General features: G+C 33.2%; 1 protein-coding gene across 2 annotated transcripts in view; it reads left to right on the top strand.

The window, feature by feature from the left end:
- Window positions 1–26,662, top strand: part of LOC114327758 (PDF receptor-like) — a 1,644,969-nt gene that overhangs the window by 1,374,007 nt on the left and 244,300 nt on the right. For both annotated transcript variants that reach the window (XM_050642878.1, XM_050642879.1), the window contains exon 11: window positions 25,957–26,042. In XM_050642878.1, the coding sequence (XP_050498835.1) occupies window positions 25,957–26,042 (86 nt within the window). The remainder of the gene's footprint in view (window positions 1–25,956; window positions 26,043–26,662) is intronic.

The raw sequence follows: 26,662 nt of genomic DNA, 5'->3' as shown, positions 1-26,662 counted from the left end.
AGTTTCATGTTTATCTCTGCTGTCACTAGTCTGTGTTGGGTACCGAGTTCGGCTTCGTTCTCTGTTTTAATATTCTGTATCGTTAGTTCTGCGTCTCGAGGATATACTATGTAGTCAATTATGCTTCTCGCATTTCTTTCTTCTGCTACGTATGTATATTTTTCGTTTCTCGGTTGATACCAGAAAGAATTACCTATTTACAAGTCATTTATTTGGCGGAATCTTATCATTCTTCTACCATTTCTATTTATTGTCTCTTCCCCATACCTTCCCAAGCAGCCTAATGCCATATTTTCATCATTTCCTATTCGTGCATTCCAGTCTCCTAGTAAAATGATGTTTTTGCTTTCCTCTTGTATCTCATCAATAAGTTTCTGTATCTCATCATAAAATAGTTCTATTTTTTCCTGCTCTGTTCCTTCTACCGGTGCATATACCTGTATTATGTGACATTCTTCTTCTTCTAACTCTATTTTTATGTATATGGTTCTTGATGATACTGGTTTGAATTTGGTTATTCTTCTATTCATTTCTTTCGTTACAACTATTCCCACGCCTAAAAGATAAATTCAAAAACGTATTTATTGAGAAAATTTATTTTAGGTTACATTCAACCCAAGCAAGCAAAATGTCAAATTTTAACCTAAACAACCAACCGTTCAGCTCGCTGTCAACAAGTTTAGAATCAAAGCGCAAACATTTGTGAACTTGTTTGCATCTGGTGAACGCAGTCATTATAATTAAAAGTTCGAAAAATGTTGATGAGCCATGAAACAAGGTGTCGCTTTTCCGAACTTGGGCGGTCCAATAGCGTTTTCATTATTTAACTTACTACGGAAATAAATTCTTATACTTACAGTCTCTATTCGTTCCGGATGTTAGCGATCAGCATGGCTATGCTTCTTTTCATGAGCATTTTTCAGTGCGTCACAAATGATAGAGAAAAAGGTAAGTCCGTCATAATATACATTATAGTGATATGACATTTTAGTTAAATCTGACAGTTGTCAAATTTTATTTGCAATTTGGAAATCAATTGTGTTTATTGCATTTATAAAATGGCATTTCCTTTGATTTGTATAGTCTTTTAAATTGTTCAGATTATATTCGTAGATATATTATATAATTCGCAAATTATTTTATTTTCGATTATGGCGCCATCTACTGACAACTAGAATAAATGTTATAAATGTCACCGACGAAATGTAATCACCGACGTGCGTTTTTTCTGTCACATACAATTTAATGCGTTAGAAAGAAATCGAAAAACTGTGACGCACTGAAAGATCCTAATGAGAAAAAGCATATCCTAATTTTGCTTGCTGCTATTCGGAATTGTGCGGTTGTGTCATTGAATTATTTTATCATGTTTTAAAGCCAATATATTCTTCTTCTCCCTGTTCCACTGTTTTTAAATACTTTGCCCTGAAAAATGAGTTGCCACAAGTAGTGATGTGAGTCGATAATATTTCCAAGCGAATATTCGCGAACATTGGAAAGTTTCCGAGAATATTCGCCTATAAAAAATGGAAATATTCTCCTGACCGCGAATATTCCCGGAAACTTTCAATGGAAATTTCTCGAGAAAATTTTCGAGAATATTTCCGAGAACTCTCCTTAATATTTCCTAAAACTTTCCATAATATTTAAGAGAACTTTTGAGAATATTTTCAAGAGCCTTTTGGACAATATTTTCAGAGCCTTTGAGTGAGTGACGTGACGTGACGCGAATTTACGTGGAAGTAGCGCTATTTAATTCACACGACCGGCGAACCTAGACCACTGTCAATTGTTTTTAGTTTCTTTTCGTGGTTGAATGATTTGTTAATTTTAATTTAAATTTGAAAATTGAAATATTAGCTAGTCCCCGCATGTCTCTTGTCCTATTTAATAAAATCCAGCTTGAAAACTAGAATAAGGTTACATCATTAAAAGTTCCTGTAAAAACTAGGTAGGGTTCAATCCTTAATTGTATAAATAGCGTTATTGCGTCTAAAAGTGTTTTACAAATGCTTATGGTCATAGAGGGAGAAAATTTAAAGTGTTCACGGAATGTTAAACAAAACTGTCTGGATGATGAAATATTTTGGATAAAGTTGCAAAAAGTAGCAGTTGTGCTAACAATACTTGTGAAATGGATTACTTTACTGGAAGGCAATATGTTAAAATATCCCAGGTTGTCGAGGCATTTAAGGATACAGAAAATGTTTTTACCGAGAATATTCAATTACTTCCAATCAGTAAGTCTGAGGAAAACGAATGCTTATAATGGCAGTGAAGCCTGTGCACTATGCTGCAAACTTTCTTGATCCTTCTTTAACAGGTCAAAGCCTCACTGCTTAAGAGCATATATTAGCTATGCAGTGTATCGTCAAGAAAATAACCAATCATCTAAAGTTTATTGACAAAAAGAGAACATTTTTTTAGAACTAACAAAGTTCTGTGCAAAAGCAGACCTTTGATCAATGGATTTTATTTGGCTTTCAGCACGATCAGTAGATTGTATAAGCTGTTGGCAAAGAATGTGCATCAAAACTCCTTTAAAATATTTGGCAATTACAATACTGGGGTTACCAGCTTCCTCCGCTGAAACAGAACGTAGTTTTAACACATACTCTTTCACACATAATAAAAGAAGAAACAGACTGGCTATAGATAGAGCAGGAAGGTAATGTATATAGCTCATAATGAAAAACTCCTAAAAGATCATAAACATGGGAAAATGGTATGTGATGAGGGTCCTTTTAGAACTCATCTGTTGGAACCAGAGCAAGGCTCTAAATCCATATCAGAAAATGAAAGATTAATCAAGACGGAGAGGGACTTTTCATCATATTCTCTTCATGATACAGAGTCCTGCTTGTTTGAAGAAAATTTCTCTAATTCACAAGAATAGACTCTTACTTATTTATATTTTTATAATTATAATTCCTAAGAATTTTGTAGTTTCTTTTGTTATTATTAGTTAAGAAAAAATTTCCTGCCTTAATATTATATAGGAGTACAGATTACCTCAATTAAGTTCCTATATAATCAATTTTGGTTTTTTTGTTATCTTTTTTATTTTAAATTTTTTTTAATAAAACAACTTTTTTAGTTTTAATTATAATGACCAATAACAAATATTCAGAATATTAATTAAGTTTTTTTTTATTTTTTTTATTTAATGGCATTTTTATTAATTAAATTAATTAAATTTTAAGTAGGTATTTTTGGACATTTAATTTTTAACAGATTTTTTCTGTAGTCGAAATACTACAACAATAAACAAAGCTAACTACTTATTTGTATGATTTATTATAAGAATTTAAATAAAAATACAATATTTCCATGTTTCCTAAAGTTTCCAATATTCCTGGAAAGTTCCCGGAAATTTTACATCACTAGCCACAAGCCATATTTTTGTTCATTCCTCATAAAATGGCCAATACATTCTAGTTTACGCTCTTTTGTTGTGTTAATGATATCGCATAGATACCTTGTCCATTCTGCTTAGGACCTCAACATAAGTCACACGATCTATCCCTAAAACGACTAAAAAATTAAATCGCGGAAACTTTGATTTTTATAGGTTTCTCTTGGTCAAAATCTTTATGAATGAAATAGTCTATGTAATTATCTTTCGCGATGGGAATTTACTGTAATAATTACGTTACTGACTGTTATTTAAGAGAATAAAATTCCACTTTGCGAAAAATCAACTGGTGTTTAAAGCGTTTTAAAAGGAATTGTAGTGGCTGGCAGAGCGTTTAATAATGTGTTTTTCTTCTTACTTGTTAAAATAGAATGTAAACACAGCTCATAATTTCCAAGTCAGTAATACATCGAAATTTTTATTCGAGACAGCGATTTGAATATCTTTGATTTAATTAGTGTTATATTCTAAGTAAATAGTGTTTTACATTCAGTCAATATTTGCGAGTTATGTTCGTGAAACTGATTGTACAGGGTTTTTTAAAACATGGGGGGAATTGAAATATTTTGTAGCTCGAGGGGGAAAATGTTATTAGAACTTCCGGAGTCGATAAGCAGTTTCATTCTGATTTTAAGCATGCTAAGACATGGGCGCCCGTACCCATGGGCAGGGGGGGGCCGTGGCCCCCCCTAGATTTTCGGGTGCTGTTAACTATATATGGTTATCCAAAGAATACAAAACATAATGTGCAACATCTTCATGTCTGCCCCCCCCTAAAAATTTTTATATGGGCGCCCGTGTGATATGAGATAATATGACAATTGAGAATAGTTTTTTTATTGAAATTGAAAACGGGTGCGTATCGTTGATGAAAATGACGTAGATCCTGACGATTCTGAGAATGTTCATGGCTTTCGAATCTGATTCGGAATTTCGGAATGCTCATCCGTAGTATGTAGTAATATCTATGATAAGAACTAATCTTAGCTTAATTTTTGGTTGAACTTGTCTGTACACCACTCTCCAGAACTATAATCTAGATTATCTAGAAATTTGGACAATTGACGAGATTATTGGAGCGGGAATCATTTTTATTAGTACTGGATTGATTGGACTGTGGAAGATTTTTTTCTAAGCTAAGATTAGTTTGTGGAAAAAAATTAAATGAGGATGTAGCGAACTACAAGGGCAATTCGTAAAGTATTGCAAATTAAACGAATTATTGGCTCTGTTATAAAATTGGTTCGAATATTGGTTTGACTCGAATTATTTCGTTTTTGGTATTTGATTTTGATTTTAGAGTTTATTACATATTTGACTAGTATTTACACTATGAATTATTTATGCCAATACCAAATGTTTTAGGGCACTATTTTTAAAATTAGTTGTGACAAAATTTTATTTTTTTCCATTTTTAAAACTAGACTAATTTTGTTGTTTGGATTAATCAGTTGTTGTTTAGGTGGTATGTTATTCCACTGTATATTTGCACATTGACATCATTCGTACTATAGGAGATACACCAAAATATGTGAGCTCAACTTATGTGCGTCAAAAGAATTAGAAAATATTATTATCTAATATTACAAATGATGTTTTTTTACTTCTCTTTTATATCATTTATTGGTACCTATATATGTTGCCGGCCAAACCCTATTTTAGGACAAACAAATTTATTATTTATATTAAGTCGTACTAGTTCGCTGAATTACTTTCTTCTTCTTGGCTTTCCCATTATGAATTTGCAGTTTTCGTCTTCCATAGCACTCTATTCTCCCAGTCGCCATCTCTGAGGTCTCTATTTATCATAGCATCTCCTATGTGAGTTTTCCATCTCACAGCAGGTCTTCCTCCCCGCGGGTCCCAGTCCAGTAATCTTTTCGACCACCTGTGCTCCGGCATTCTTTGTACATGCCCGTACCATTTCAAGGCTCTACTTTTACTACCACGACTTTTTTGTATTTGAGCATTCTACTTCTATTCTATTTCATATTTCCTCTCATCTTATTCTATCCTACCTGGTAATTTGTAGACACCTTCTCATAAACTCCAATTCAACTGTTCGTATTTTATTTCGTATTATTGTTGTCACTGGCCATTCTTCCGCTCTTGTAAGGTAATATTCAGCACTATGCAGTGAAAAATCCTTTTTTGCTTTCTTTAGTTAGAGTGTTCTTCTATATCGCTCCATGGAGTGATTTGGTGGCTTGTTTTTCCGTACTATTTTCATTTCTATATCTTTCATATAAGTGCCATCTCGGTTTATAATTTACCCTAAATACTTAAAAGTTTTACAACTCTTAATAGTGTCTTCTAAAGGTTTAAATCAGCAATAAACTAGTTTGGCCTAGGACATACTAGTTTATCCTAACGCGTTTAGGGCAAGTTCATTCTGAAATCGGGTTTGGCTGGTAACATATAATATATTGTCCAATAACATCTACCTGGAGTAAATAAATATCTAAACCGAAATAATAGAAATTAAAGGGTTTTTGTTGAAAATAAGCAAATATTTATATGGTGCACATAATATCATCATCACGTAACGCTACAACTCTGGGTGGGTCTTGGCTTAGGGGTCATCCATAAAGTACGTCGTTGAGAAGAGGGAGGGGGGCTTGCTTATTACGACGGAGTACGACAGGGGGAGGGGGGTATGAGTGCCCATTCGACGTCGTTTAATATATTGGTATATTTCAATTTGTCGCTATTGGGTCTACAAAAATAATTTTTTACTAGCTTCTACCAGCATTAAAGTATCAGATATTCATAAAAAAAACGTATAGTTTTTGATATGAAATTGAAAATAAAACAAAACGTTTACCGAAAGGCCGAATGGCCTTTTGCGTCTAGGGATCTCCTCCCATACCAGTCTTACAAGTCCCTCGTTGTGAAGTCTGTGCACGTGGCCTGCCCATCTTAGTCGCTGTGATTTAATTTCTTTGACGATAGTAGCGTCATCATTGTATAGTGCTTTACATTTGTTCTGATCCTATACTGGTTTGTCGTGATGTCCTGATGAAATCCAAAAAATTTTTCCAATTTTTCAAAAAAATTTTCTTAGTCTCCTTTTTTCTTTCTCATAATATGTTATTAAATGTCTGACGATGGGTTTAGAGATTTTGATCTTTGAACTTCTTATAAGATTTTTTGATTTTATAATCTTATCCAGTTGAAAAAGTCTTTTAATATATGAATGGGTTAAAACCAAAGTGGTGTATGTGATATTTTTGAAATGATATAAGCCTTGCTTTATAATTTTTATAAATATACCTCTTTTCATCAGGAACATCAGGAAAATTGGTGTAAGGATTTACAGTAATACAGTAAAAACTTACACCACTTTTTCTTTAAGGAGGTCTGTATATCAATATTAAAACGTAAGGCGCACATCATTTCAAAAATATAACTTAACCTCTTTGGTTTTAACCCATTCATATATAAGCCTCTTCAAAAGAAAAGTGGTGTAATGTTTTACTGTACCACTTACTGTATTACTGTAAACACTTGCACCACTTTAGCTGATTTTCCTGATGAAAAGCGGTCTATTTTTCAAGATTATGAAGCAAGACTTACGTCATTTCACAAATATGACTTACACCACTTTGGCTTTAACACCCTTATATATGGTGCACATAATATGTGCACCATCTATTGGTACAAATATATCATCGTCTGATCATGTTCCTGTGTTTGGCAAAATCAGGTTTATTATATTAAATCTAGGTTACGAAGATTACAAAAAGAATAAGTAACACAAAATGTGATATGATTAGACTAAAATAAAGGAAACAAAACAGACAGTCGCACGGATTCTTTCAGAGAAGCTAAGTAACTTATGCAAGATTGCACTATGACAATTTCATACTTATACAAGATTACAGTGAGAGAAATATCTTAGTGTACCGTTTAACCACAACGTAAAACACATTGAATCTAGCATTGGAAATTTATTACGAATAGAGATTTTAGTTAAAATTCATATCTGCTATGTACAATTTCTCAAGACTCACCCAGTATATAAACTATTATGTGTTGGAATAAGTAATTATATATATTCACGGTATTTAAGCGTCAACGCCCTTCCGGTAGGGATCTATGGGGGAGTCTCACCGAGCCGCAAGCCCTTATCCCTTCCCTCATAGACCGATCAGACGCCCGCATATTCCGGTGTAAGAGTCAAATTCATTTTAGAATTTTATTCTGACACCCTAGCCTTTTTTGTTTTTCCGTTGACCTGGCTGGGGCTTGAACTCGCATTCATCACGCGAAGTGAAGTGCGGTCAGCCGAGAGTCCCACTAAGCTATCCGATCGACTGGTAGCTTAATAAAATAAAAAAAAGTCAATATGTAAATTCGTACAGGTTAAAACAAATATTTTATATCAAAGTTTAGGTGGGTGCCAAAGATATTTTCAAGAAAGTATCAAAATCATACAAGGGGATCATTGTTTAAATAATAAAAAAGGGGTCATTTTTGCAAAAAAATTACTTTTTTAACTGCTGAGGTCATTTAATTACTAATGAAGGTCTATAGGATTTTTTCTGCAAAGTTGAAGGCTAAATCTTTCATATAAGACTTACTAAATTAAATTTGACCCCCCTTTTTATTTAAATAATTATACATAAAATTTAAAAACAAATTTGCAAAAAATTATTTTTAGCGTTTTAAATATGCACTATAAATATCTCATTTTACAGACCAAGTTGCACTATGTTACCAGTATTAAGCAAAAAAAAATTGGTCGAAAAATATTAAATATTTTTTGAGATATTGAATTTGTTTTTTAAATGTTACTATATTTTCAATTGCAAAAACGCGGTTGTTGCGAAAGAAATATTCACCTGCTTAAGATCTTATTATTTTTATTTTTATATATGTCTTCGATAAATATATTGATAAATTCAAATTTCAGTTAAGCTCCCGCCTAAAATGGCATTTGAAAATTATTCAAATTTTTTTATAATTTGTTTTTTTAAGAACGTCGCGGGGTACTTTGAAATTCCGTTTCGATAATTGGGATCCTGGGAATTTTTTACTAATTAACAAAATTTATTTGTCGTTTTTTCTTTTCTTTTTTTTTTTCTTGAAGTTATATTAATACGGGTCCTTTTAGGATTAAATTTTATTAAGAATGTCGAATCTCTGAGCTATAGATTCTAGACCTAAAAATATTAGGATTTAACTAAAATCTCCTAAATAAAATGTGGCTACTTACTGAGTTACAGGGTGTTTTATTTAAAAATTTAAAAATTATTGTTACCAAGTACTTTAAAACTATTTGACGTTCCCTTATCATACTTGGCAGAAAGTGTGGCTATTATACACCCTACTAAATTGTGATTAATAAACGTTTCTAGCTAGTGCCAGAGGCGTACGACAGGGGATAGTGAATGATTGACCCTTCCCAAATTATACGCCACTGAGTGAATTACTATTGTGGCGAAATTTTTCGATTCTCCAATACTTTGTATGTAAATAACATTATTGGTATCGACAAAGTCATCAGTTTGAGAGATATGGAAGTTTCAAATGAATGAATGAATGAATCAAAACAACTATGCTGTTTCATTTTGAACGTCCAATATCTCGAAAACTAATGACTTAATCGTTACCAGTAAAGAGTATATTATTTACATAGAAAATATTGGAGAATCGAAAAATTTTGCTAAAATAGTAATTGCCTCAGTGGCGTAGAATTTGGGAAGGGTCAACCATTAACTGGACCCTGTCGTACGCCTCTGGTGGTAGCTAGAAACTTTTATTAATCACAATTTAGTAGACTACATGGTACACACACTTTGTGCCAAGTATGATAAGGATACGTCAAATAGTTTGAAAGTACTTGTTAAAAATAGTTTTTAAATTTTTAAATAAAACACCCTGTAACTCAGTAAGTAGTCACATTTTATTTAAGTGATTTTAGACCAATCTTAATATTTTTAGGTCTAGAATCTACAACTTAGAGATTCGACATTCTTAATAAAACTTAACCCAAAAAGGGCCCGTAGTAACCTAACTCCAAGAAAAAAAAGGAGAGGAAAAAAAGACAAAAAAATTTGTTAATTGGTGAAAAATTCCCAGAAACCCAATTATCGAAACGGCATTTCAAAATACTTAATCTCCGCGAGGTTATTAAAAAAATAAATTATAAACAAATTTGAATAATTTTCAAATGCCATTTTAGGCGGGAGCTTAACTGAAATTTGAATTTATCAACACATTTATCGAAGACATACATAAAAATAAAAATAATTAGATCTTAAGCAGGTGAATATTTCTTTGGCAACAACCGCGTTTTTGCAATTGAAAATATAGTAACATTTAAAAACAAATTCAATATCTCAAAAAATAATAAATACTTTTCGACCAATTTTTTTTTGCCTAATACTGGTAACAAAGCGCAACTTAGTCTGTAAAATACTATATTTTATAGTGCTTATTTAAAACGCTAATTATAATTTTTTGCAAATTTGCTTTTAAAGTTTTATGTATAATTATTTAAATAAATAGGGGTCAAATTTAATTTAGTGAGTCTTATGTGAAATATCTACCCTTCAGCTTTACAGAAAATAATCCTATAGACCTTCATTAGTAATTGAAGGGTGTCGGGAGAAAATCATGGATGTCACCAATTGGGTGATATTTAGGTATGTATGTCATTCTCTAGATTTTAACAAATACTATCACATCATTCCTTCAAATAGGTAGAAAACATCGAATTTTCAGAGATTTTAAGCCTTTTAAATTGACCATGTCGGGAGAAAACGATATTTGTCCACGCGTAATTGGGTGAAAACAATGATTGTCACCCAAGCAATATCACTTGCGACGCGACGTCGACACGCTGCGTAGTAAAATGTATATTTTTCGGTTGATTTGTAATAAACACGTGTTTAGATAGGTTAGTCGTTAGTTTGTTTACAAATTATAACAACAGAGCAGCAGATTGTTTTATAACTGCGAAAACTGTACTGTATTCTTTAGTGTGAGTTCAATACAATATTATCTCATAATGTCTAATAGTGAAAAGAGTGATGGAAAAAAGAAAAAAAAAGGGAAGGATGTACGAGGTTATGAAGAAAATAATTAAAAAAATACGATTTTTTAAGTAAAATGTTTTATTTTGTTTTAGATGAAAAGCAGAGAACAAAAAAGCAAAAACAAAACAGGAATAATCCTGTGACTAAACGCCTGTACTTGTATTGGTGACATCCATTGTTTTCTTCTTTAAAAAGTGGACATTACGCGACTAATTTTTTATTTTCTTAAAAACAATTTAACTCTTATGCTTTGTTTACATTAGTTTATATTATCAATACATTTTTCTATCATTACGTTTATCTTTAATACCTCCCAACACATTTTTTTGTCGTAAATAGTCTTATAACTTTAAAATTCGTTTTTCTCAAAATCATTTCTTGGTGACATCCATGATTTTCTCCCGACACCCTTCAACTGAATGACCTCAGCAGTTAAAAAAGTAATTTTTTTGCAAAAATGACCCCTTTTTAATTATTTAAACAATGATCCCCTTGTATGATTTGGATACTTTCTTGAAAATATCTTTTGTACCCACCTAAACTTTGATATAAAATTTGTTTCAACCTGTACGAATTTACATTTTGATTTACATGTAGTGTAATTTTATTTTACTAGACTATGGAATAAATAATTTACTTATCCAACTACAAATTAATAGAAGTAATTTACTTCTTAAGTAATTTATTTTACAATAAATTTCAAATATAGCGAATAAAGTTTCTTACTATTTCATCATTGTAAAACTACCCGTTTAGTCTGGTTTCTAGCGTCTCTTGAAAAGCCTTTGACACTTAAAACAAACATACTTGAACTTTGCGTTTATCATCGAAAACCGCTTCAGCTATTTCAAACTCCGTATAGCGCAATGAATAGACAATACTACTAACGAACCAAACTCAAATCAATTTTCATTAAACCTAACTGCTTGCTGACATTTGAACAAAGAGTACAGACAAAAGTACAGTTGAAGTGCATGCACATTGTATTTCTCTAGAAGAGATCTATCAAATTATTAAAAATTAACATTAAATACCAGAAATTCCGTGATACCATTTTATTTAAATGTGTTAACAATATTTATGAAACTTATTTATATAAATTTTGTACATCCTTTACGTAGAGTATAAAATATACATATACAAATATAGGGTCTTTCAATCGGGCATTCCAACATGCTGTCAAAACTAAATCAATATGGTATCTGGGAGGCAAACATAAATGTTATTCTATCAGTTATTAATATGTTTTAGATAACTAACTATTTTTAATGGGAAATTTGCCACAATTTTACTAAAAAAATTATTTTATTAAAGTTTTGACGTCCATATCGGATGCCGTTGTTAAAATACAAAAAATATTAATAAATTAAACAAAAATGTTGTTGCTTAGTAAAAAATTATTTTAATAATTATTTAATGTGACTTATTTGCACTCATAAATATTGGCAATATCATTTTAAAGTCTTCTACTTTAAAATGTATAATATATATGTCTGAATTGCCGATATAAATGAGTCAGATTAAGTAGTTATTAGATTTTTACTAAGCAACAACATTTTTGTTTAATTTATTAATATTTTTTGTATTTTGACAACGGCATTCGATTTGGACGCCGAAACGTTAATAAAATCATTTTTTTAGTAAAATTGTGGCTTATTTCCCATTAAAAATAGTTAATTACAAAAATGCCACAAGAAAATAGCTTCAGAACAATATGTTTTAGATAATTTTAGTTGCGTTTCTTCGTAATTTTGATTTTTACAAGGATTAATTAACATTTTTATTGGAACAACTCATTTAAAAAGGTATTATGCCTCATTTCTGTTGTGCTTTGAAGTGTGGAATGCGAAGTAATCATGATAAAGTTCAGTTTTGTCGGTTACCATCAGTGCTTTATTTAAAGCATAAAACAACTAAATAAGTTATCATCTGACAGACAAAAACAATGGTTAAATGCTATAAAACGTCCTATAAATATATAGATAGTAGATACGTCACTCAGAAGTTATTGGCTTTTCACAGACCAGAACTTGTCACATTTCGCATTATAATTTAAGCCTGCATCCGTACAAATTTGAACTCGTGCAGCATCTAAACGTAAACGACCATAGACAAGAACCTGTTTTGGCTTAATGGGAAGCAGAACAGGCGAAAACTGACCAGAGTTTTCAGAGAAAAGTCATATTCACGAATGAGGCCATATTTTTTGGATAAATGAAATCTATTAGCATCCAGTGCAACCCAAAAAATAGTATATGGTACAACAAGTGAGAAAAAAGACATATTTCTCACGAGCCCAGAAGTTTGTTGGCAAAATCAAGCGAGGGAGAATTATGTCATTTTCTCATGTGTTATACACTGTACTTTTTCTATGGATGCGGTTTTGTCAAGAGTTCAAACTTCAAAATTAAATAATTTCGATGCTTTTAGGTATATTATATGCATAAATTAAAATAAAATACATATACATGTATGTATGTATCGGTTTTAGAACGTCTTTCGACGTTGTCCGATGCCTAACTTCCACGTCCTTCTATCATCCCATTGGCCATCTCTAAGATCCCTTGTACTCATTGCTTTGGTTACCCCTTCTTTCCATGTCTTTTTGGGTCTTCCTCGTTTTTTGCGGTTTGGTGGTACCCACTCCAAGATCTTTTTGGGCAATCTTGTGTCTTCCATTCTTTGGACATGACCATACCAAATCAACTGTTTCCTCTCAATGTCTGTTGTTAAGTAACCATCTATTCCAATGCGTCGTCTTACTTCCTCATTTCGAATTCTTTCCCTACGTGATATACCTACATATACATGTAGGTATTTAATATTCATAATATTTATATACTTACATTATTTATTTAAAATTCTAATTAACAGTTATTGTCAAACACTTTTGAAATTTAATTCCTGGTAAGTTTTGATTCAACACATTTTATTTGACAACATTAATTATTGTGTTTGTATTGCGCATGTTACCATGGAAACGGTGATCATATATGGAAAACCGTATTATAACCCGTGAGAAAAAATATTGCTCACTGCAATGGCCGACTTTTCTCACTGCATGATCAATTGTTCGTTTTGAATGTATGTAAGTAGTGAGAGAAGTTGCACATTGTATAGCATCAATAGAAAAACATTGTTCGTTATGGGTTATGGGCTGGCGGTATCATCGGTTCATATTTCCTTAAAAACAACATCACTGTAGAAGTAATTACTAAATAAATGTAGTGCTTTCTATACTAGTAAATGTACTACTAAGGAGGGTCAACAAAGATAGAGAACTGCCAGAGACTTTAAACACCGGAAAATGTCTTATCTGGGATATTATGGTGGGGGCAAATCAATGCAATAGTTTACAACTGATCCTTAAAGGCAAAATAGAGGGTCGTAGGGGTGTACATAGGATGAAAACAAGTTTCTTGATTAAAAAACGTTCGTGCATGGACTCAGAGGAATATCAAATGCAGGACAATTATTCCATATTGCAGAAGATCGAGAAGCGTCCTTAATGGTGATCGCCAACGTCGGATAATTCTGATATGGTACGTGAAGAAGAAGAAGAGCTCTCTATAACAAGCCACATATAAAATAATACTAATGAAGTCAAATAATATATATGTTCGCTGACAAAGTTAACTTTTAGAGTTGTTCTCCTATAATATCATTATCTTAAGAACATAACTCTAGGAGGGTGCAGGAATCATCATATCTGAATTCGCTAGGCACGTCAAAGACAAAATAATTAGTCAACAGCGAGCGCTAAATCCCCTATTTTGAAATAGTTACTTAAGTTACAAGACCGGAAATTTGTGTTTTTCAGGTCGAGCCAAGGAGATTCCAGGGCGAGCCGTACCCAAGACATCCAAGACATCCAAAGTGAAAGTTATCCTTCAACACCAAATTGTTCTATATGGTCCACACAATGTCCAGAAAAAAGTCACACCATTTTGAGGGGGGGGAGAGGGGGAGAAATCGGTAAATTCGTAGTTTTTTAGGTTTTTCGCTAATATTTCTAAAACTATGCGGTTTAGCATGAACAACCTTCTATACAAAACTGTTCTACATTAAATTTGAAATAAAAAAGGCCCTATGCATAATCTTTCTAAAATGAATGATTCCAAAGTTACGGAGGTAGTATAGTAAAACTGGTCCAAAAAAAGGCCTAACCCAAACTTCCAAAGTAAAAATTTTCCTCCAACACCAAAATATCTATATGGTCCACATATTGTTCAGTAAAAAGTTACACCATTTTGAGCGTCCGGTTTGGGAGGGAGATGGGAGAGAAGCCGGCAAATTACTAGTTTTTTAAGTTTTTCGTCAATATTTCTAAAACTATGCTTTAGCGAAAATAATGTTATGTACAAAAATGTTCTACATTAAATTTAAAACAAAAAATGTTCTATACATAATTGTTATAAAATCAACGGTTCCAGAGTTACGGAGGGTGAAATTCGAGGTTTTCGATACTTTTTATATTTTTTGGGCAATATTTATGATATAACTATACCAAAAACCCAGACATCCAAAGTGAACGTTATCCTCCAACACCAAATTGTTCTATATGGTCCACATAATATTCAGAAAAAAGTCACACCATTTTGAGCATCGGGTTTGGGGGGGAGAGGGGGGAGAAATCGGTAAATATAAAAAGTATCGAAAACCTCCACCTTTCACCGTCCGTAACTCTGGAACCGTTAATTTTATAACAATTATGTATAGAACCTTTTTTGTTTTAAATTTTATGTAGAACATTTTTCTATAGAACATTCCTTACGCTAAAGCATAGTTTTAGAAATATTGACGAAAAACTTAAAAAAACTACTAATTTACCGACTTCTCCCCCATCACCCCCCCAAACCGGACGCTCAAAATGGTGTAACTTTTTACTGAACAATATGTGGACCACATAGAACAATTTGGTGTTGAAGGAAAACTTTTACTTTGGATGTCTGGGTTAGGCCTTTTTTTGGACCAATTATACTATACTACCTCCGTAACTTTGGAACCGTTCATTTTAGAAGGTTTATGCATAGGGCCTTTTTATTTCAAATTTAATGTAGAACAATTTTGTGTAGAGTGTTGTTCATGCTAGACTGCTTAGTTTTAGAAATATTGACGAAAACCTAAAAAACTACGAATTTGCAGATTTCTCCCCCCTCTCCCCCCCAAACCCGACGCTCAAAATGGTGTGACTTTTTTCTGAACATTATGTGGACCATATAGAACAATTTGGTGTTGGAGGATAACTTTCACTTTGGATGTCTGGGTTTGGGTCTAACTATACCATACTAGTAGTTTCCTGATCCTCAATATGATTAATTGTTATATTAATGAGTTCCTCGCGGCGACATGCACCTGCGCAACCTATTATTAAAAGCACCTAAAATAGATTTAGGATTCATTGTAACCAGTTATTACTTCGTTTGTTTACCGTAAGCATAAGATATTCATTATTGGGAGCACTGTTCAGAAACGTTTCCATTTGTTCCCTTGTCAGAATTCTAGATTTCTTCGGTTTATGACAAATGAACTTCTCTTAATAAACGTTTGAAATAATGTATGAATGTTTACATTATCTTTTATGGCCAGAGTAGATTTTATCATAGAATATAAGCCCCATAATATTGAAGATGTCAGTTTTGAGATTTTGCCAACAAAATATGCCAACATATGGTATTCGTTTATCATTTTTACTTTTTCTGGACACCAATTTTTAATTACGTCGTATGATTTCTCGTAACGGAATTTTGATTTTTCTGGCAACATATTATCGTAGGTCGTTTTCTTTGCTGCTTCCAAAAATTTCTCTGGAATTTCATTTTCTGCGACGGACAATTCAAAATCTGAATCCATATTTTTAAACTTGTTCATATTTTGCGAACTCACCAAACAAGTTTGATAGCCAACAAATTAAAAATCAACTGGCACTTGTCACTTCATAATAAATTGCAACGTTGTTGTCATAGTAACGTAATCAAGGCAGTTTGTGTTATGAAATACAGATAGGAAAATAAAATATATGGACCGGAAAACAACTTCTACCGGTGCCTAACGTTCATTTTCCGGTCTTGACTGGCAAAACGGTATTTTCGGGACAAAAAATTATCCACAAAGTGTATGTACGAGTACATTTTCTAGTCGGTCTTAAAATACATTTTCCTGATGACAGCCAATAGTTTAATATTACACGGCTGACTACATTTAACTTTTAGCCCAGTAAATGAACAGGAAATTCGGCGATACCGTGTAATTTTCAGGGGCAACTCCGAATTGCATGAAAATTTGGATTTAGGTTCTATTTACCCTCTACTTCAAAGTTGAAATTAATTGATGGATTCGACCGGATTAAGACCTGTAGTTTCTTTTTATACAGCTCGGTCATATAAACTTTCAAAAAAACTGTCAGATATTATTACAGAATACACTAAATTTTCACTAGTAATACCACTAGAGGTCAAACTATTTCCGGAAATTTTTTTGAGATCATGAATATTTTGAAAATTTCCCGAGTCGCAGACGAGGGAAATTTTCTAAAAATATTCATGATCAAAAAAAAAATTTACGGATATTAATTTGACTTCGCGTGGTATTCGGTAAGAAAATTCCACACCAAATTTGCATTTGAAAATCCAAAGCTGCATGAACAGATTAATAGCGCGCCATAGCTTTGTCAGCAATTATTTAGGCTTTCAAATTCGTAATTTCTACTCATTGTAGTTGCATGGGAATACCATTTCAAGATAGAAAATAGTATATTCTTCAATTTTACCTAAGTTTTGAGTAACTACAAGTGATAGAATATGAATCAAAACTAAATTATGTAAACAAATAAAAACCAGTCTGTCAAAAATATTCTGTTATTGTAAACGTCAAAAAATTTCCACTATAATTAGCTGTTGGGTACCCCACGAGCAAAAAATTGCCGATAAAATACCTCCGTTGCCATGGTGATCTGTCAAAATAACGTATTTTGATTGGTTCAAAATTACAGGTGTGGAATTTTCACCTAAATTCACCGTAAAAAATACACTAGAACTAGTTAATAAAATACCACATTTTCAATTGCCCAACAACTCCAGACTAATTTCATTTGACGTAAAAAATCTTTTTCCTAGTGTTCCTCCTACAGAAACTTTTGTTTTAGTTAAGAATCTTTTAGACCATAACAGTACAAATCCCATCATTGCATCTGAAATTTTACACCTTCTTGAAATTTGCATAAATCAAGACTATTTTGAATTCAATAATCAAATATACACAAACAACAGTGCAGGACTTATTATGGGTAATCCTCTAAGCCCAATGCTATCAGATATATGTATTTATGAACCAACTTGAAACAACAATTTCTATACATCCCGTATTTAAACAGTTCTTATATTGGTGGAGATACGTGGATAATATACTAGTATGCTTTACAGGAACTAACAGACAACTTGACCAATTTCTATCATATATTAATTCACTTCATAATAATATTGAGTTTACAATAGAAACAGAAGAGAACAACTCCCTAAACTTTCTAGATGTAACGATTTCCAGACTACACAACAAACATGAGTTCTCCGTATATCATAAACCTACCCATACTGACACAACTATACACAATTGATCATTCCATCCTACACAACACAAATTAGCAGCCTACCATAGCATGATACATAGACTGACAGAAATTCCCATGACAAAAAATAACTTCGAGATAGAACTAAACATCATTAAACAAATAGCAGTAAACAACGGCTATAACGAACAAACAGTTAACAAAATTTTAAACCAAAAACTCCATAAGAAAGCCCTGAAATTAGTATATCCACCACCACAGAAAGAACCCAGTACCTTCTGCTCTCTCACATATACTGGCAAGATAACAACAAAAATAGCCAGATACATAAAAAAGAAAGGAATAGCACCAGCTTTCAGAACTAACAACAACTGAAGCAAATATATTAAGAACAATAAAAGCCGAAAGAGAAAGCAACTACAGAGTGGTGTGTACAAACTAACTTGTGGTGACTGTCCGAAAACGTACATCGGTCAAACTGGCAAAACTTTTGACAAACGGATAGCAGAACACAAAAGAGCATTGAACAATAGAAAAACAGACACTTCTACATACGCACTTCACCTTCTAGATCATAATCATTCTTTCAATGAAGAGTTTCAAATTCTGCATATTCAAAATAAAGGCCTTAAGCTATCTTTTTTAGGATCTATGGAAACTAATAAACTGAAAAATACAGATATAATTCTGAATGACCAACTCGAGACAAACAGCTCCCCACTCCTCAACCTCTTCAGTTGAAGACTTAAAAAGTCAAACACATTGTAAACTATATCACTTGAGAAAGGCACTCTGCCGAAACAGCTGTAGTCACTTAGTTATAAAGTTGAAATTGTGCCGTTGGTTGCTTTTACTTGGGGGGTGACAGTCACCCCTTCTCGGGGGTGAAAAAACATACCTTCAAGATAAGACCGGAAATGGATAAATTGACTGATTTTAAGCAACTTTTGTTCTATAGAGTTTTTTACATAAGTCAATATTTTTCGTGTTATTTGCCATTGAGAATGTTGATTTTTCGACAAAAAAACTGCGTTTTCAGACGGTTTTTGGCAAATAGCTCAAAAAGTAAATATTTTGTCGAAAAAAAATATCCTTAGCAATAGTGTAGCTTATAAAAAACCCAAAAAAAATGTATCAGTAAAGTTTATCAATAAAATAAAAACAAAGTTGTAGCTCATGAAAAATACGTTCTTATTCGTCTAATTCAAAATCGAATATTTCAAGGTGAAATCACCGAAAAATTAAGCACTTTTCGGGAAAACCCCATTTAAACTTTTTTAAAGTGTTTATAAAATACTTTGTTTTAATTGTTACCTAACAAAAGTTTTAGCATTAAAAATAAGCGAGTTACGCTCAAAATAAAGTTGGCCCTCTTTTTTTTTTGTAAAAAATCATGAAAATCTCGCCGTGTGAAATTAATCGCTACCGCTTTACAAACAATTTACTTACCTATCTATTTTTTATATGATCTGTCAGTCTCACTGGTTTAAAGTGTTTATTTTTGAAAGGGTTATAATTAAGAAAGCTTGAATGGGCCACTAATCACGAGTGTATGCATATTTTGAACAGCCATATATTAACCAATTTTTGTCTTACGGAGAAACAAAATGAAACTAGCATATTTATAATAGCAAAACCTACATTTTTTTACTCTTTAAGATTTTTCCTATCACTAATACTTTTTAAGTTATTTTGAAAAAATTTAATTTTTTAAAAACTTTTAGAAATTTTTTTTTTACTATAAAACCAAATGTTTTCCAAAATAAGCACTTCAAACCAATCAAACTTACAGATCATATAAACAATACACACACAGTTAAAATAGATGGTAAAGACAAACGATTAATTTCATTTAGGGTGCAAAATAGAGGGAGGTTTTCACGATTTTTTTTTACCAAAAAAGGGGCCAAATTTTTTTTCAGTGTAACTCGTTTATTTTTGATGCTGTAAACTTTTTTAAAAAACAAATAATAGGCTGTTTTTTGATACTTTAAAAATGTTAATAAGATTTTTTCGAAAAACGCTTCTTTCTTCGGTGATTTCGCGTTGAATTATTCGATTTGGAATTAGACGAATAAGAACGTATATTTTATGAGCTACAACTTTGTTTCTACTCAATTTGTAGACTTTACTGGTAGACCACTTTTTCGTTTTTTTATAGGCTACACTTTTGCTAAAAATATTTTTTTCGATAAAATATTTACTTTTTGAGTTATTTGGGAAAAACGGTCTGAAAACGTAGTTTTTTTGTCGAAAAATCAACATTTTAAATCGCGAATAACTCGAAAAGTATTGACTTACGTAAAAAACTCTATGGAACAAAAGGTGCTTAAAATAAGTCAATTTATCCATTTCCGGCCTTATTTTAAACACGCCTTTTTCACCCCCCGAGAAGGGGTAAATGTCACCCCCCCCCCCCAAATAAAAACAACCAACAGCACAAATTCAACTTTGAAGTGGAGGGTAAGTAGAACCTAAATCCAAATTTTCATGCAATTCAGAGTTGCCCCTGGAAATTACACTCCAAAACGGTCATTTATTGGGCTATTTAGGATGTGAAGTATTTTTATATACCTCACTAAAGGAATGATGTTTAATGATTTTGGGTAAATTTTTTTAGTTTTCGATAAACATTTTCCATGTATGTTTTAGTCTATTAAACATCTTGAAATAAACAGTAAAGCAAGGAACATGCGTGTGTATATTGTTCCGTAGCGTTATCCAATATAAACCCAAGAAACTAATACAATATAAATAAATTATAGTTCTGCGCTAAAACGAAAACTAGAGACGTCTTATATTTCAGTTCATTCAGAGAGCGTCATAAACACCCCAACCGGTTTCAAGCTTCTTAGCTATCATCAGAGAGTGTCTATATTACTTTCTCTGAATGACCTAAAGGTACGATTGCGACATCGACTGCAGTTAGAGTTATCACCATGACGACGTCATTACATTGCACTATTAATTTGAATATTTATTATCAACTTTCTTTCTAACAATAAAACACTGAAAACGTTTGTTTTCTATACTTCCACAAAATTTATTATAACTAAGTGACCACAGCTGTTTCGGCGGAGTGCCTTTCTCAAGTGATATAGTTTACAATGTGTTTGCCTTTTTAAGTCTTCAACTGAAGAGGTTGAGGAGTGGGGAGCTGTTTGTCTCGAGTTGGTCATTCAGAATTATATCTGTATTTTTCAGTTTATTAATTTCCATAGATTCTAAAAAAGATAGCTTAAGGCCTTTATTTTGAATATGTAGAATTTGAAACTCTTCATTGAAAGAATGATTATGATCTAGAAGGTGAAGTGCGTATGTAGAAGTGTCTGTTTTTCTATTGTTGACTGCCCTTTTGTGTTCTGCTATCCGTTTGTCAAAAGTTCTGCCAGTTTGACCGATGTACGTTTTCGGACAGTCACCACAAGTTAGTTTGTACACACCACTCTGTAGTTGCTTTCTCTTTCGGCTTTTATTGTTCTTAATATATTTGCTTAAGTTGTTGTTAGTTCTGAAAGCTGGTGTTATTCCTTTCTTTTTTATGTATCTGGCTATCTTTGTTGTTATCTTGCCAGTATATGTGAGAGAGCAGAAGGTACTGGGTTCTTTCTGTGGTGGTGGATACACTAATTTCAGGGCTTTCTTATGGAGTTTTTGGTTTAAAATTTTGTTAACTGTTTGTTCGTTATAGCCGTTGTTTACTGCTATTTGTTTAATGATGTTTAGTTCTATCTCGAAGTTATTTTTTGTCATGGGAATTTCTGTCAGTCTATGTATCATGCTATGGTAGGCTGCTAATTTGTGTTGTGTAGGATGGGATGATGAGGGCATTCAACAATAGAAAAACAGACACTTCTACATACGCACTTCACCTTCTAGATCATAATCATTCTTTCAATGAAGAGTTTCAAATTCTACATATTCAAAATAAAGGCCTTAAGCTATCTTTTTTAGAATCTATGGAAATTAATAAACTGTAAAATACAGATATAATTCTGAATGACCAACTCGAGACAAACAGCTCCCCACTCCTCAACCTCTTCAGTTGAAGACTTAAAAAGGCAAACACATTGTAAACTATATCGCAAGACACACAAGAAGACTCTCATTCACACTTACAGGACCTTCATTCGACCCGTCATGGAGTACAAATCGTATATCTACTCTCTTTGTTCAAGACAAAAACAAGAGAGGTTGTTGAGGACAGAACGTAGAGTCTTGCGTAGATGTAACTATGAGCACTGGCGATATCCCTCAAACGAAATCCATAACATCTCGAACACCCCTAAAATCACCGAGAGAATAAACTCTCTGAACAGGAACTTCACAATCAAAGTAATCAACGGCCCCCCTTCCGACACACAAGAATCTCTCAAATGTTCCTGTTCATCTTCCGGCCACCTACTCCACCGAAAGCCCAAACACAAAAAGATTCATGTACCGTCCGCTCTAATGCAAACATGCATTGACGAACTCCCGGTGGAGTACGAAAACATCCTTGAGGCTACCCCGTTAGCCTACCGTACCCACCTCTAACATTTCCTCTTCCCTACCCCGAACAGGGAGAAGTTGGTTTTTTGCGGTTTCCCAACTTCATTGCACAATTATACCTGTTCGTCCCAAGAAAATAGCCGCAACTATTTTCTCCACTCGAACGCAAACTGTCCACGCTGCGCTCAAAGCCACCTCCTGACCGCCGACGAGGGACGCAGGTTCGCCTGTCGTTGTACAATGGTTTCTAGGGAGACTGGTCGAGAGCAAAGCACGGACAGTACACGTAAATGTCTATGGAACCAACAACAATCAATCAAACTTTCTTCTCTGTTGACTTCTTAGCCTTCTGGACACCACCGTCCGGCATAACCCAGGATCCAAGAACACCAGGACACGGCGCTTGTCCCAGTGTGTTTTTCGGACTGTTTGCTTTTGCTGCCAACACAATACATTCACCTCAAACCCTGAAGAGGACAAAATCCTAAACGGGGAAGCACATTGAACGCATTTCTTCTGAACATTATCCAGACAAGCAAATCAAACAATGTAGACTAGTAAACTATATCACTTGAGAAAGGCACTCCGCCGAAACAGCTGTAGTCACTTAGTTATAATAAATTTTGTGGAAGTATAGAAAACAAACGTTTTCAGTGTTTTATTGTTAGATAAAATGAACTTGCATCAAGTAACGGTCGAATCCATCAATAACTTACTTTCTGCCGGACAACAGTTGCTAATCATTATACAAACTAATAATGCAAAGTAATGACGTCGTCATGGTGACCACTCTGACTGCCGCTTGTAGTTGCCGTCTGCCGCCTGCAGTCGATGTTGGAATCGTATCTTAAAACAAACGTGACTGCTAGTATTGACTGCCGTAGCGGCATTTGCTTACACCAATGAATTTATGAGCAGTTTATGACGCCATCTGCTTCTTCTTCTTTACGTGCCATCTCCGCGATGAAGGTTGGCAATCATCATTGCTATTCTCACTTTTGATACTACAGCCCGGAATAGTTCAGTTGAGCTGCATCCAAACCATTCTCTGAGATTCCTCAGCCAGGACATTTTTCTCCTACCTATGCTGCGCCTTCCTTGAATCGTTCCCTGTATAATTAATTTTAGGAGTTCATATCTGTCACCACGTGTTATATGACCCAAGTATTGAAGTTTTCTTATTTTGATGGAATCCAATATCTCCCTGCTGTTCTGTCTTCTCCTTAGTACTTCCTCATTGGTTATTCTGTATGTCCAGGAGATTCTCAGCATTCTTCGATACGTCCACATCTTCAATTCTTTCAATCTATTGAGGCATTGTTTATTGAGAGTCCATGTCTCCACACCATACAAAAGAACAGAAAAAATATAACATTTTAGTATTCTAAGATTTAGGCTGAGGTCTCTACTAAATAATATTTGTTTCATATTAGTGAATGCACTTCTAGCCTTTTCTATTCTAATTCGGATTTCTTTGGTATTATCGTTTGTTTCAATAATGTTTGTCCCTGAATAGTTATAATTCTGAACTCGTTCTATCGTCTTATTATTTACGTGTAGATTTATGTTTCTAATATTTTTCTTTGATATAACCATGAATTTCGTTTTCTTTATGTTTAGTGACAGACCAAATACTTCACTCGTTGCAACAACCTTATCTAAAAATTTTTGTAGATCTGTAATAGTTTCTACTATTAGTATTGTGTCATCGGCCTATCTAATTTCACATGTGGGTAGGCCATTTATTTTTATGCCTGCTACTTCATCTTCTAATGCTTTTTGGGATTTTTTTTCTGAGTATGCAATAAACAGTGATGGTGAAAAGACACAGTCCTGTCTAACGCCTCTTTTTATTTTTATTTTATTGGTGTTTAAATTATTTATTCTTATGACAGCTTCTTGTTCATAATACAGATTATTTATTATTCTTATATCCCGTGTGTCGATGTCCTTTGTTCTCAGTCGTTTTATTGACGGATTATGTTTCACAGTATCGAATGCCTTGTTATAATCTAGGAGGCTACAGGAGAATCCACAGAATATCGTGGACTGAAAAAGTAACTAATATAGAGGTGTTACAAAGAATGAAGAAAGAATGTGAAGTCATAAAAACTGTTAAAATTAGAAAGATTCAATATCTGGGTCATATAATGAGGGGCGAGAAGTACGTATGTATTACTTAGGTTAATTATGCAAGGGAAGATACAAGGGAAGAGGAACCCAGGACGACGCAAAATATCCTGGCTAAAAAAATTGAGAGGGTGGTTCGGTTGCAGCTCATTAGAATTTTTCAGAAGTGCGGCCAATAAAATTAAAATAGACATGATGATTTCCAACCTCCGATAGGGGAAGGAACCTGAAGAAGAAGGAAGCAGACATAGATGTCCTGGTTTACATCTAAACATCTCTGTATTAGCACATTTACTGCAAATAATGCTTTTCTGGTTCCTTGAGCATTTCTAAATCCGAACTGAGTTTGTCCAATGTCTTGTTCTAACTTTTTGTATATTCTACGATGAATAATCTTTAGAAATACTTTTTAGTATGTGGCACATTAGACTGATGGTACGGTGTTCGCAACATTGTCTAGCGTTTCTCTTTTTCGGTATAGTCACGAATGTTAATAGGAGCCATTCTTTAGGTAATATACCTGTTCTGTATCAGTCTCTTCAACGAAATATTCGTTATCTATTGTGTCTCGGTTGTCGTTAAACATCAGACCCCATCTGAATGAATTGAAATATAAAGTAAAGTTCGTGTAACCTTCTGGCTAAAGTCTAGTGTTAAGGTTTTCAGGTCGCGCAAGCGCCTCTAACATGACTTATTAACTATTACGTAGCCGGGACCGGGACCGACGGCTTTACGTGCCCTTCGAAGCACGGTGGCGGCTCAGTTAAATTAGAAATAAAAAAATTTATCAGCGCCAGGATTCGAACACGGGCCCTCCAGCTTGTTAAGCTAGTAACATAGCCACTTCGCTACAGCCGCCACCGATATATTATAAGACCACTGATGACATATAAGACGTCTCTAGCTTTTGTTTTACACCAGAACTATTATTTGTTTCTATTATTTTACTCCTAACAAAGCACGTGAGAACAAGTGTTCGATAAAATGTTTGCCACGCTGAGCAGACAGAAAGTGAGATGCAATTCGCAGATCTCCCCTACCCTTCTTTACCCCAGCATTTGTATGGTTTGCAAATTATAGAAACCACCAAGGCGTGACCAAAAAATTGGTCTCAATAAAAGTTTTATTTTAATATTATTTTTAATTTTATTAAAGTAAAACTTTCCCTTATTATAATATATCTTATAGGTTATAGGTAGCTAAACGTTATTTGGTGGAATTAATTTGTTAAATTTTAATTTTTTTTATAGTATAAGAATTTTTTAAGATTTTATTTAATCAATAAAACATTATAACAATAATTTTTGTTTTAGATCAATCTACTTTTCCTTCTCAATATTATAAGAGTGTTAATAGTGAAGTTACGAGAAAGCCACACCAGCGAGATCGAGCAAGTACGGTAAGTGTTACTTCACACATTTTTATAATAAAGTTAAAGTTAAATCTAACAGTGAATAGGAGCAATTTTAGGATTCAAAAAAGTAACAGTAAATAAGAAATATAATAATTAGTCTATTGAAATTTTACATTTAGGGTTGCGTTTTTTAGGGGATCCTATTTAATTTTTTTAATGCTTAAGGGAGGTCAGTAGAAGCTTCAAGTTCAAGTTTGTAGTGTCGCCTCCCACAGTCGCTATCTTGTAAAAAGGGGTGCAACGGGTTTTCGCGCTATATTTCGTAAAGTAGCAACTCAACAGAAAATTTAATTAAACATAAAATCTAAAAAATTAAATTTTCTGCAATTTTATTTCAATTACTTTTTATCGTCAAATGACCAACAAAAAAGTTATAAACAAATATAAGTGTAAATTTTGTAACCAGTTTCTTATTGAAGTTTATAATTTTTTTCAGTTTATTTTGGAATAAAGTGACGTCATAGCAATTTTGTAGAGGGTTTTTCAACGAACAATTTACACTATAGATTTATTTAATTTTAATTATTTATCTAGGTTTTACCGCGCTCCAAACTTGACCAGATTTTCGAATGCTCATAGGGATACAATAGAAACAAAACGTTAGG

The sequence above is a fragment of the Diabrotica virgifera genome, chromosome 2 (assembly GCF_917563875.1).
Source record: "Diabrotica virgifera virgifera chromosome 2, PGI_DIABVI_V3a".
NCBI lineage: Eukaryota > Metazoa > Arthropoda > Insecta > Coleoptera > Chrysomelidae > Diabrotica > Diabrotica virgifera.
The sequence above is the reverse complement of the archived record's forward strand: the minus strand, read 5'-3'. Positions and strand labels throughout refer to the sequence as shown.